This window comes from Quercus robur, chromosome 12 (assembly GCF_932294415.1).
Source record: "Quercus robur chromosome 12, dhQueRobu3.1, whole genome shotgun sequence".
Taxonomy (NCBI): domain Eukaryota; kingdom Viridiplantae; phylum Streptophyta; class Magnoliopsida; order Fagales; family Fagaceae; genus Quercus; species Quercus robur.
The window spans coordinates 15,911,734-15,925,216 of record NC_065545.1 but is presented as its reverse complement, the minus strand read 5'-3'; the positions used below and the strand labels follow the sequence as shown (position 1 = coordinate 15,925,216).

Genomic DNA, 13,483 nt, shown 5'->3' with positions numbered 1-13,483 from the left:
TTAATTGGGTCCCAATTTCCCATGAGCTGGGTTCTTGGTTGCCAAGGAGACCCTTTTTAAGACGAGGTCTCCTATGTTGAAACGCCTAAGTTTTACCATTGCATCATATTGTTTGGCCATGAGGTTCTTATACCTTGCTGTCCTTTGCTTTGTGTCTATCCTCACCTTGTCTATTAGATCAAGGTTAAGGCAGAGTTGTACCTTATTACCTTCGTCTTGATACTTCATTACTCTGTAATTGGCCATATGTACTTCTACAGGTATCACTGCTTCACTTCCATAGGCTAGCTTAAAAGAAGTTTCCCCCATGGGGGTTTTCACTGTTGTCCTGTAGGCCCACAGAACACCTGGTAGCTCGTCTGGCCATACGCCTTTTACCCATTCAAGTCGAGTCTTGATGATTTTCAATAAGGATCGGTTTGCTACTTCTGCTTGACCGTTTGCTTGGGAGTGGGCGGGTGAGGAATAATTTTGAATGCCGAAGTGTTCGCAGAAGTCTTTGAAAAGTGTGTTATCAAACTGTAGTCCGTTGTCTGATATTAGTACTCTGGGCACTCCAAACCTGCACACAATATTTTTCCAGATGAAGTTCTTGACTTTCTGTTGCGTGATCTTAGCTAAGGGTTCTGGTTCCACCAACTTAGTGAAATAGTCAATTCCAACTACCAAGAATTTCATCTGCCTTGTTCCAAGTGGAAAAGGGCCCAAGATATTTAACCCCTATTGTGCAAATGGCCATGGGGCCATCATTGGGGTGAGATACTCTGATGGTTGCTGGGGAATATTGTTAAAGCGTTGAAAATGGTCACACACCTTGATATAAGCCTTTGCGTTTGCTTGAATAGTTGGCCAGTAATATCCTGCACGGACGACCTTGTGAACCAATACTTTGGCTCCTGAGTGATTACCACATGCTTCTTCATGAATCTCTCTCAATACATAATTTGCCTCGTCCAGGGCTAAACACCTTAAATAAGGTTCAGAAAAGCCCCTTTTGTATAGTACCTTGTCTATAAAGACGTACTTGGCTAATCTAACCCTAACCTTTCTGGCCTCGTCCTTCTCTTCTGGAAGCTTCCCGTCTTTAAGGTATGTCAGTATTGGAGTCATCCAATTTCCTTTGTTTTCTATCTGCTGTACTTCCGAAAAATCTATGCTCGGCATATATTGAATTTCATCAAACTCATCCATTGCTTCGTTCGCTGAGGCTTCCTTTGCCAAGGTGTCTGCTTCCATGTTCTCTTCCCTTGGGATTTAAACAAAATCAGCTTTCTTAAACTTCTTCAGAAGACGTACCACCCTATTAAGTTATTTCCTCATTTGTTCTTCCTTGGTTTCATATGTCCCATTTACTTGGCTTATGACCAATTGAGAGTTTCCCACGATAAGTACTAATTCTACTTCCACAGACTTAGCCAATTGCAGCCCTTTAAGAAAGGTTTCATACTCAACTTCACTGTTGGTTGTTTGATACTGTAGATGAACCTTGTGACCCACTTCTTACTATCTTCCATCTCGCATTAGTCATCATAACTTGGAGTGAATTTCGCAATGAAATCTGCTAGGGCTTGAGCTTTTACTGCGTTCCTTGGTTGGTACCTGATGTCAAACTCACTAAGTTCAACAGCCCATTAGATCAGTTGTCCTGCGGTTTCCAACTTGTTCATTGCCTTCTTGAGGGGATGGTCCGGCATGACATTGATGAAATGAGCTTGGAAATAATGTCTCAACTTCCTGGAAGTTGTTATTAGTGCAAAAGCCAACTTTTCTATCAGCGGGTATCGTCCTTCCACTCCCCTAAGCACTCGACTTATATAGTACACAGGCTTCTGAACCTTTCCTTCTTCTCGGATCAATGCTGAGCTTACAGCATGTGGAGTCACTGTCAAGTATAAATACAACTCCTCTACCAGCACAGATGGACTCAGCAAAGGAGTAGCAGTGAGGTACGTCTTCAGGTCTTGAAAAGATTTCTGACACTCGTCCATCCATTCAAACGCCTTTTTAAGAACCTTAAAAAATGGTAAACATTTGTCAGTAGCTTTAGAGACAAACTTGATGAGGGCAACAACTCGTCCGGTAAGAGATTGAACTTCTTTGATACTCCGCGGAGGCTTCATGTCCAAGATCACTTAAATTTTATCAGGATTTGCCTCGATCCCCCTATGTGAAACCATGAATCCAAGGAATTTTCCTAATGAAACTCCGAAAGTGCATTTGCTGGGATTTAACTTCATGTTGTATTGCCTAAGCATATCAACGGTTTCTTATAGGTCGTCCAAGTGCTTCTCCTCGTCTAGACTCTTCACTAGCATATCGTCTACATAGACTTCTACATTTTGTCTAAACTGTGGACAAAACATATGGTTAACCAACCTTTGATATGTTGCCCCTGTATTCTTTAGCCCGAAGGGCATCACCTTGTAACAAAACAAGCCTTGACTGGTGATAAATGATGTCTTCTCTTGGTCTGCCTTGTCCATCTTTATCTAATTGTATCCGGAGAAAGCATCCATGAAACATAGCAATCTATGACCTGCAGTCGAGTCTACCAACTGATAAATACGCGGCAATTGATAGCTATCCTTGGGGCAGGCTTTGTTTAGATCGATGAAGTCCACACATATCCTCCATTTGCCATTAGCCTTCTTGACCATTACTACATTGGCCAACCAATCTAGATAATAAACCTCTTGAATAAAATTTGCTCCAGTCAGCTTCTGAACCTCTTTGTTAATGGCAATTTCTCTCTCAGGAACAAACACTCTTTTCTTCTGTCGTACAGACTTAATGGAAGGACATACATTTAGACGGTAGGAAATGACACTAGGGTCTATACCTGACATATCCTCATGACTCCAAGCGAACACATCAATACTCTTTTTCAAGAAACGAACGAGATATTGCTTAGTCTTTTCTTCTAAATCCGCTCCAACCTTGGTACACCTCTCAGGGTTATTCTCGACTGAGGAAATATTTTCTAATGCTTCAGTGGGCTCTGCCATAACTCTTCTTTCTTCAATGTTCATCGTCTGAACCTGATCGTCCTTGGCCAACATGGCCAAGTAGCACTCTCTCGCTGCTAGTTGGTCTCCCTGTACCTATCCTACTCCATACTCCATAGAAAACTTGACTGACAGGTGATAAGTAGACATAACTACTTTCCAACTGTTTAAAGCTGGTCTTCCAATTATGGCATTATAGGAGCACAAACAGTCTACCACAAGGAAATTCACGTTCTTGGTTACCTATTGCGGGTATGCCCCCACCACCACAGACAATGTAATAGTGCCTACAGGGTGCACTTTCATTCCTTCAAACCCTACTAAAGGCGAATTCACTGGACGAAGTTGATCGAGTCCAAGTCTCATTTGCTGAAATGCTGGGTAATACAAGATGTCTACAGAACTTCCATTGTCCATCAACACCCTTCTGGTCGTATAGTCTGCAATAAGTAAAGTGATGACGATGGCATTGTCATGGGGGTGGTGAACTCTTTCAACATCCTCGTCTGTGAATGTTACAGCCTATTCGTCCGTTGTCCTCGTCCTTAGTGACTGTCCAGAGAGTTGTACATTCTGCACTACCTTAAGGTACATCATTCTGGACTTGGAAGATTGCCCTGTCGAGTTTCTTCCTATGATAACTCTTCTACCTTCCCCTTTAACTTCTCGTCCTTGTGATCTCGTCTAAGGAAATTTCTCAATTTTCCTTACTTGATGAGATTTTCAATCTACCGCTTCAATGCGTAGCATTCGTCTGTGTCATGCTCATGGTCCCTGTGGAAATGACAATACTTATTCCTAATGCGCTTGTTGGGATCTCCCTTCATTTTCTCCAGCCACTTCAAAGAAGGATCGTCCTTAATTTGCATAAGAACCTATTCAAGCGGCATGTTTAAGGGCGTATACCGCTGATTCCATATCGGTGGGCCTGTCTTATTGTCTCAGTCTTTCTTTTCTCCCGTCCATCCCTTCTTTGGACGAGGACCTTGTTTTGAATGACACGGACGATCAGTTTCCATTCTCTCGGCTCTTTTCCTTTTCTTGGCTATAATTGCGTATTCTGCATTCATAAAATTTTGGGCCGAATAGACGAGTTCGGCCATGGTTTGAGGCTTTTTCTCATAAATTTTGTGACTCCATTATGGAAGGCCGCCAACAATAACTTGTCGTCCATCTCGTCCACTGTCAAGGCTTCCCTATTGAAATAAGTAACGAAGGACCGCAGACTTCCATTCTCCCATTCTTCTATGGTTAACAGGCTAGACGAGGAACGTTTGTACCTTTGACCTCCAATTAAATTATTGACAAACAACTTACACAACTCTTCGAAAGAACTCATTGTGTTAGGAGGGATCTTACTGAACCACACTCGCGCTGGTCCTTTGAGGGTGGTAGGAAAGGCTCTACACATAATCTCGTCTGGAACCTCTTGAAGGTGCATTGTAGTCTTAAAAGTTGCAATGTGATCAAAAGGGTCACGTGTTCCGTCATACAAATCCAAAGAAGGCATCTTGAACTTTGGATAGGGGGTGACCGTTGATGGAAGCCATGAAGGGGGAGTCTGTTCGGTGAACTAAATTTTCTACGGGGTTTGCCCTTCTCATATTCTCCCTCATCTCATCCATAGTCTTCCTCATTTGGTCTATTTCCCATTCCAAGTGTGGTACCCTTCGCAAAGTAGTACCCCTTGATTGGCTTTCGGGCTCAACATTTCCTCTAACTTCTTGACTCTAGGCTTGTCCTTCAGCGTATTTTTCATGCCATTGCCTTCTTGAATTAATCTCCCTGGTCAACTCCTAGTTCTGATGGTTAACTCCGCCATGGCAGCTACCATGGACTGCACATGTTGAACTGAGGATGGTTGCATGATTGGTGTTGACTGACGGTCGCGATGGGGATTACTTGAAGCATCCCTACTCTCTTGATGACCTGGGCTGGTAGCCCTCGATCTAGTCTGAACCATTCAACCTTTTGTCGTAGGACAAATCGTAAGACAAACTTCCTTCCCACAGACGGCGCCAACTGATAATTCTCAGAAAATCAGTAAGTTGGATGGTGTGGACTTTGATGATTTGGAGGGCCTGAAAAATAAGAAAACAAAGATCAGAGGAGACCGGGGTTGATCGGCCACAAATCCTCCAATGATGAAGTTAGTTCTTCTCTTTCGAAAATGTAGAATTCCAAACTTCTAGGGGTTGTCTTTTTAGGAAGTCAGAACATACCTTTAATTGTCAGAGATAAGTGTTTATATAGGTTTAGGGAAACTGTTATTTATCTGACAACTTCCCCTAAAATTAAGGAGCTCGGAAAACTGGATGGTAACTTTCATAACCGCTATGGAAGTTACATTGCTTGGTCTTGTTTTCCATAACCGCTATTGGGAATGGTTTATAGTAATGAACCTTGGTTCTTGTGCTCGGTAGGAATGTGGGGGTCGTCCAAGACTTGTGCAGAGGTCGTCCGCACATTTTATGGATGGACGATCTTGTCATGGACGAGTATTCCATATAGGCCGGCTTTTTCCATTCTTGCCCTGGACGACCATTATGGACGAACTTGGAGTTGGTTTATTTTCTAGTACACCATCAATAATCATAACAATTTGATGGGGACTATTACCTTCGAGGTACATCCTATAACTCTTACATCTTCTGGAAACACGCTTGCAACCATATTAAAAACATTTTGATTCTTTTTGCATTTATATTCTTTACATATTTTCTTTTTGAACATATCATGCATGATCATATAGGAGAGAAAAGAAATAGCCAATTATGTTGTTAGGACATATGTGATTCACTTGTTAGGAACATATGTCACTATTTTATGTAATTGGCTTATCTTTTGACAAAACGCACTTTACTTGTATTTGGGTAGATCTAGGATATGTTTAACACTTCAAGAAACTATGTTTCAAGATTAAGTGTTGAAGACATGCAAGTCTGTCTAAGATTCAAGATGAAGAAGTGATATTCATTAAAGCTCGATAGCTAGCTGTCCATTGAGCTTAAGAAGCTGTTCCAACTCCGAGGCACGACAGCTACTTGACAGCATCTCAACAAACAGCTATCTGTCGAGTTTTATGAAAAACAGAATTCCAGTTCTGTTTTGACTCTAATCTAGGATTATGTGTTTGAGCTTTATTTTCTTCTAACCATAGACATATAAAATGATTATTTTAAGGGCCGTCAAAGGGTATGCAAGTTGCGCAAGTGTTGAGCAAAGTTTGTTCAAGCAATTTGTAACCGAAGACAAAGTTTTGCCCTATGTGAGAGATCGCGCCCCCGGCCCGTTTTTATAGGATGTTGGCCCAAACCCACGTGAATGGGTGGAGTTGTGTTATTACCTCTCAAAATGGAGGTTCGACTAGTTATACTCTTCCCCTTAGATTAAGGATTTTACAATGGAGTCGCCACTTATTTAATTATTGGAAAAACAAGAAAACCATAATTGAAAAATTCCTCATTTTATTAATTTGAAATTGAATTTATATTGATCATAGAAAAATTATATAGTTTTGGTCCTAGATACAATCTAATATAAAGTACATGGCTTTGTTTCCTGGTTACAATCTAAAAAATGAAAATTACATGGATAAGTATTTGATCTACTAACCCTTGATCTAAGCTCGGAGGCTATGTTACAAGGTGGGAAGGTGTTAAGCACCCACCTTACCCGGTGAAACCGGTCTTCTAGACTATGGTGGTCAACATTCATATCACATCATCCAATATGATATCAATCAATTTGCATGTTGAATTTAAAGTGTGTGCATGTAATGACACTAATTCAATTTATTAAGCATTGCATTTGGATTGAAAAATAAATTCTAGTGAATGTGTATGTATGGTGATATCCTAGATTCAAAAATTTGAAAGAATTATGAAACAAACATGTTTTTCATATTTTTGATATGTATTTAGGATCAAAACTAGTGTTTATGCATGAATATATGATGAACAACCAAGAACATGTGAAGAACACATAAGAACATTTAAGAACATTCAAATATATTCAAGAGAATTTAAATAATTACTATCATGATTTGATCCTAAATTCTCATCATGGCAACATAAAAAACCAATTAGGGAAAAGAATTATACCTTCATGCACGATCCATATGGTGGAGGAGATTCTTGATGGAGATCCCAAGGGTGGAGGAAAAAAAGAGTTAGGAGAGGGAGAGTGAGTCTCACTCAATACCTTGAGTCTCAGGAAGACCAAGATATGACAAGACTACTCAAATTCACTAGAACTCAAGAAAAGAAAAGAGATGGGATTTTTGTGTGCTTTGGAATGAAGGAGAGGGGGGGTTTATATAGTAGTGGTGGAGGAAATATGAATGAAAGGTCATTTAATGAGAGTTGACAAGGAATCATAAACCTAGACCTCATTTTAGCCTTTGGAGAAATCTGATGCATTAAATGTAGAGATTGATGAGAGTGAAGAGCAAGCAAAGTTCGGTTTTTCCGTAGCTGCTGTAACAGTTTGTAGAGCCAACTTTGAAAAATCATATCTGCCTCAATTCTGATCGGAATTGTCTCATTCTTGTACTCAAATTGAAGCCCCAGATGTCTAGTTTCTGGGAAAATTAACCTCATTCACAGATTAAAATATTCTGAGAGATATCGATGAAATGATGAGCAGAGGTCATTTGTTAGAAAATGGTTTCAGCACAATTAACATTAATAGGTCCCAAATTAGCTCCCAATTAACATTAAATGGCTCCAATCACTCCCATTTTAGACTTAATTGGTTCCAAATTTACTTTAATTAAAATATAATTGCACAAATTACTCATTGAATAATTAGGGCCTGTTTGGGTAAGCATTTTTCGTCACTCAATTTCCGTCACTCAATTTCCATCACTCATCACTCATCACTCATCACTCATAACTCATCACTCATAACTCATCACTCATCACTCAATTTTTCACATCCGTTTGCCTTCATCACTCAGTTTCCATCACTCACAATTTTTCACACTATTTGGAGGGCCCACGCCTGACACAGTGCAGCTTTTTTTTTTTTTTTTTTTTTTATTCACTAGCAGCTTCTTCTTTTTTTTTTTTTCCTCCTGGGTTGGCTGTTCCGTCTGGGTTTTTTTTTTTTTTTTTTTTTTTTCACTAAGTTTGGTGAGTCTAGGTACTAAAAAAAAAAAAAGAACAGAACAGACGAACCAGTAAAAAAAAAAAAAAGTACGAACAGCCAACGCCAACCCAGCAGAAAAAAAAAAAAAAAAAAAAAAAAAAAAAAAAAAGGTGGTCAAAAGTTGCGGCTGTGGGTCCCTCATGTCTGTTTATTTACGAAAATGCCATTGAGTTATGAGTTATGGAAACTGAAAACAGCCTTTTGTTGTTTTCAGTTTCCATAACTCATAACTCAAAAATCAGAGAATTGAGTGATGGAAACAGAGTTATGGAAACAGAGTTATCGTTTGGCCAAACAACCTTTTTGCTATGGGTCCCACCATTTTTGAGTTATGAGTTATGGAAACTGAGAATTGAGTTGTGGAAATTGCTTACCCAAACAGGCTCTTAATGTTTAACTATCTAGTTAATTAGGTGTGTGCAACCCTACCATAAAATGTAGTCCTAACCAATCAAATTATAACACATCATCGATCTCAAATTGATTATACTTATAACCAAATGAAATCAATTGTTCATAATCACATATAGTCGGACTCAATTTGTGATAGTGCATCTTAGCCATTAAAACTTGATTTGATGATAACTTTCAATCTGATGGTCCGATTAGGTCTCATGACCAGTCGATTTGATCGTTACAACATCAAGATCATTTTGGTGAAATGAGATTAAGGATCTAATGACCAAAATCAAGATACATATTTCCAATGTGAAATTACCTTTTTACCCTCCAAGTGAGGTTAAATACAGGTTGCAAAATAAGGAGTCAACACCCTAATTCATCATTCTTGTGAAGAAGTTGCCGTAGGGTTTTGTGATCAAGCATCTTCTTGATCTTCATCTTTGAGATGAACAAAAGAATTTTGCAGCCAACAACCTTCTCTAGTTGGTGATTGAAGTCGCGTACTGGAATCCGCGCATTGGTTAGTCATGTACTTAGGAGCTGTGCATCGAAAGGGGAAATTGTCACTACAGAACAAGTCGAATTAGGTATTGGGGTAAGGGTTCAACTGTAGGTTGGTATAAGGTACTGGGATTCCTTTACTTGTAACCGCTTGTTTTGATAATATTGGAATTTCGGGAGTGGTGACCTGAAAATCACCCGGTGGGGTTTTTACCATTAGGTTTTCCCCATTCGTAAACAAATCATCGTGTTATTTATTTTCCGCTGCATAATTAGTTTATTGGTGATTTGTTTGTGCTACCACACGTTTGCATGATTAATTAACTTAATTAATTCATTTGGCTAAATTAATTGGTTAATATATCACGAGGGGTCAATTCGTTTTTGGCCTATCATATGTAAGCCAAAACATCACAATTTGGCTATGTCGAAGCATAATGATGTTATACATGATTGGCAGGTTTTAGTGGTGAGATGGTTATTTATGCATTTCTCTTAGAATTTTCTAGTCCTTCCCATCAAAAAGAGTGATATAAATATGAGATATAAAAAACAATCTTAATCGTACTCATTACAACCACGAGTCACAAAGCTCACTTGCTTAGTTATACATTAAGATGCTCATCTAAGTTACAAGATATACAAAGTTTAGAAACTTTATTTCAATAGCCATCAAAGGTACACAAGTACCAATATACACAAACACACTGTTTTTGTATTTTTTTATTATTTTATTTCGAAAACAAAACAAAATAAAAACTAAACAACCAAACAAAAACAGACAAGCAACATGAAAGTATGAAGATAGATGCAGATGCAAGAAAGCATGATTCCAAAAACAGATAAGAAATCAAGTAAGAAAGTCCTACTTTAGATAGAAATAAATAAAGCAGAGGACAACAGAAAAGACAATTATGTCTTAAGCTTATTTCTCACCCACACAGTACGAGTCTTTGGCCATGAAGATGAAAAGACACATGTCCTAGTATTTTTACTAAAGGACATATAAGAATTAGAATTCTTTTGAAATTGAGTTAAAAAAACTCAAGACTTTTAGGGGGTGTTTGGATCATCAATTTCCATAACTCATAACTCTGTTTCCATAACTCATAACTCAAAAATGGTGGAACCCATAGCTAGTAGTCCGTTTGGCACCACCATAACTCTGTTTCCATAACTCTGTTTCCATAACTCAATTCTCTGATTTTTCAGTGATGAGTTATGGAAACTGAAAACACATTTTAGCTGTTTTCATTTTCCATAACTCTGTTTTTAATGGCATTTTTGTAATTAAAATTACACATGGGTCCCACGGTCAGACATTTTGCTCTCTCTTTATCTTCTTTTCTTTTCTTTTTTTCTTTTTTTTTGTCTTTCACGGGTCTGGGACACACCTACTTCTCTTCTTTTCTTTTCACTTTCTGGGTTTGGTTCTTTTTTTTTTCTTCTTCTTTTCTTTTCTATTCTCCTTTCCTTTTTTTCTTCTTTTCTTTTCTTTTAACTTTGGTTTCTGGGCTTGGGTTCTTTTTTTTTTTCTTCTTTTCTTTCTTTTTCACTGGGTTTCCATTCTCCTTCTTTTTTTCTTCTCGAGTTCGTCGAAGTTGTCACCGTGATTGATGTTGATGTTGAAGTTGTCACCGCTGTTGATGTCGAAGTTGTCGCCGCTGTTGATGTTGCTGTTGCTGCTATTGTCACTGTGGGTTGTAGCGGTGGCTGCGGCGGTGGTTTTTTTTTTTTTTTTTTGGGTTTTTGGAAAAGCATGAAAAGCATTAGGTCAGGGGAAAACGAAGAGGGAAAGCGTTGGGTTTTTTTTGGTTATATTGTAGATCTGGGAAAAGCATGAAAATAGGGATCATGGTGGGCTTGATTAAAATATTTATTAACATGGATGGAGAAAAAAGCAGAGAAAAACAAGGGAAAACGAAGGGGAGAGGTAGGGAAAAAAAAAGGAGAGAAAAAAGTCAACTAACATTGGGTCAGTGTGTGGGTCCCACAAATAGTTGAAAAATATTGAGTGATGGCAAATGAGTGATGGTGCCAAACAGGTAGGGTATTTTAAAGTGACGAGTGATGAGTGATGAGTGATGGAAATTGAGTGATAGAAATTTAGTGATGAAAAAAAACCATCCAAACAGCCCCTTAATAACTCTCCAAACAAAGGTGTTGAACCTTGAAAGGGAACCTATAACCATTTGGTCACTTGCTTATGAGGATACAACTTGAAGCAATTAGGACGAATTTGTCCAGAAACACCACAATGGTGACAAACATGAGTAGTTTTGGAACTACTTGGCACCCTAGAAGAAGGTCTAACCTTAGAGGTTGATAGAGACCTCAACTTAGAAAAATTTAGCCTAATATGACCAACAATATGACAATGATGACAAATGGGGACAAATTCAGATTTTTCTTTCATCCTAGGAGGAGTTTTTGACATAGGTTTAGAAACTTCAGCGTTAACATCAGAATTTTTACATTTGTCTGTCCTAACAAAATTAGCCTTCAAATCTTCGTTATTCCTTTTAAATGGAGGACTATAAACACATTTTTCTTTTGAGTTAGGCTCAACAAGAAGTTTGGCACTAGTTAATTTTTCAACTTCAATTTTAGATTCAACTAGTTGCTCTTCCTAACTCTTAATTTTGTCCTCTTGAGATGAAATTTGGTTTTTAAATTTCTCATTCAAATTATTGGCTTCATCCAATTTTGCAATCAATTCATCTCTTTCATGTTTTTGACCTTTTTAAAATTAGCTTTTAATTTTGTAGAACATTTAAAAGATTTCATACAAAAATTATAAAGCTTGCAATAGGCATCTTGAATATCATCATCATCATTCAACACAAAATCACGCAAATCAACATAATTAAGAGTTTCCATGACAACAGGGGTCAAGGATCACACTCAGGAAATTAATCCAATCAGAGTGTACCTGCTCTAATACCACTTGTTGGGAAATTTAGACCCCAGTTGATAAAAATAACAAGTTTTAAACCCAAGTTGTTAATTATATTTATTATGAATAAAATTTGTTAAAACAAACAAACATTAATATCATGTCAATATCATGCACAGCGGAATAGTAAATAAGATAAGATATGATGATCTAGGAAAACCAATGAAATAAACTAGTTTCACAGTAAAAAATCTGGAGGAAAACCTTCCTAAAAAGCAATTCACTATAGTAAAGAGAAGTTTCAGATCTAGTACAAAACTTTTGTCCCTAGACTCTACAATTCTCGTAGATAAACTTATAACAAAAACTTTCTACCACTTCAGAACCTCTGAACTCTTCAATATATGAATGTCATTCAATGCACGAATCCTAGTACGTGACTAACCAATAATACACGAATTCCAGTACGTGACTAACTCTAGCAACTTGAAAATATTATTAGCTGCAAAGTTCTTCACTTCATCAATAATGAAGATCAAAAAGTACTTGGTTACAAAACCTTAAGGCGCAAAAGACAAAGTAACTTCTTGCAGAGAGAATAAGGCAGTAGGTCACTTTTTGCATGTGTTCTCCATGTATAACAGCATTTAAAATAAGTCTTATATATGTCTAGAGTTGTGAGAAAATAAACCCTACACATACATGTCAGCTAAGGCCAAAAACTTATAACATACATGTCAGCTAGACTCTACAATTCTTGTAGATAAACTTATAACAAAAACTTTCTACCACTTCAGAACCTCTGAACTCTTCAATATATGAATGTCATTCAATGCACGAATCCTAGTACGTGACTAACCAATAATACACGAATCCCAGTACGTGACTAACTCTAGCAACTTGAAAATATTATTAGCTGCAAAGTTCTTCACTTTATCAATAACGAAGATCAAAAAGTACTTGGTTACAAAACCTTAAGGCGCAAAAGACAAAGTAACTTCTTGCAGAGAGAATAAGGCACTAGGTCACTTTTTGCATGTGTTCTCCATGTATAACGGCATTTAAAATAAGTCTTATATATGTCTAGAGTTGTGAGAAAATAAACCCTACACATACATGTCAGCTAAGGCCAAAAATCAAATCTGAAAATTTTGATTTCGTAGATCTCGACAAATTCAGCTTCTATCGAGCGTCGTTCTTCAATCTCGATAGATATTATTTCTATCAAGGTATCTGTCAAACTTTAGTGAACAACTTTTCTTGTTTCTTGGTCTAATCTTCATGACTTTAATACTTGACTTGAACTCTTATTTCTTGAAGTACTAAACCCATCCTAGATCTACCTAATTACAAATAAAGTGCATTTTGTCAAATGATTAGCCAATTACATAAAATATGTCCTTAACAGAACATATTAATTATATTGCATTCTTAACCAATGAAAAAATAGTATTAAACTTGATAAACTGTGCAATTTGGATAAGATTGCAATATAATTAATACGTTGAAAAGTATTTTTTTTTAGGTG

The 13,483-nt window shown here is 37.6% G+C and overlaps 1 protein-coding gene across 1 annotated transcript; it reads right to left on the bottom strand.

Annotated features, from left to right (window-relative positions):
* Positions 1-1,236, bottom strand: LOC126708193 (uncharacterized). The gene is made up of 2 exons (XM_050407999.1): positions 814-1,236; positions 1-720 (listed from the first exon to the last, which is right to left on the bottom strand). The coding sequence occupies exons 1-2, from the start codon at positions 1,234-1,236 to the stop codon at positions 1-3; spliced, it is 1,143 nt and encodes a 380-aa protein (XP_050263956.1).
* Positions 1,237-13,483: the final 12,247 nt, after the last annotated feature.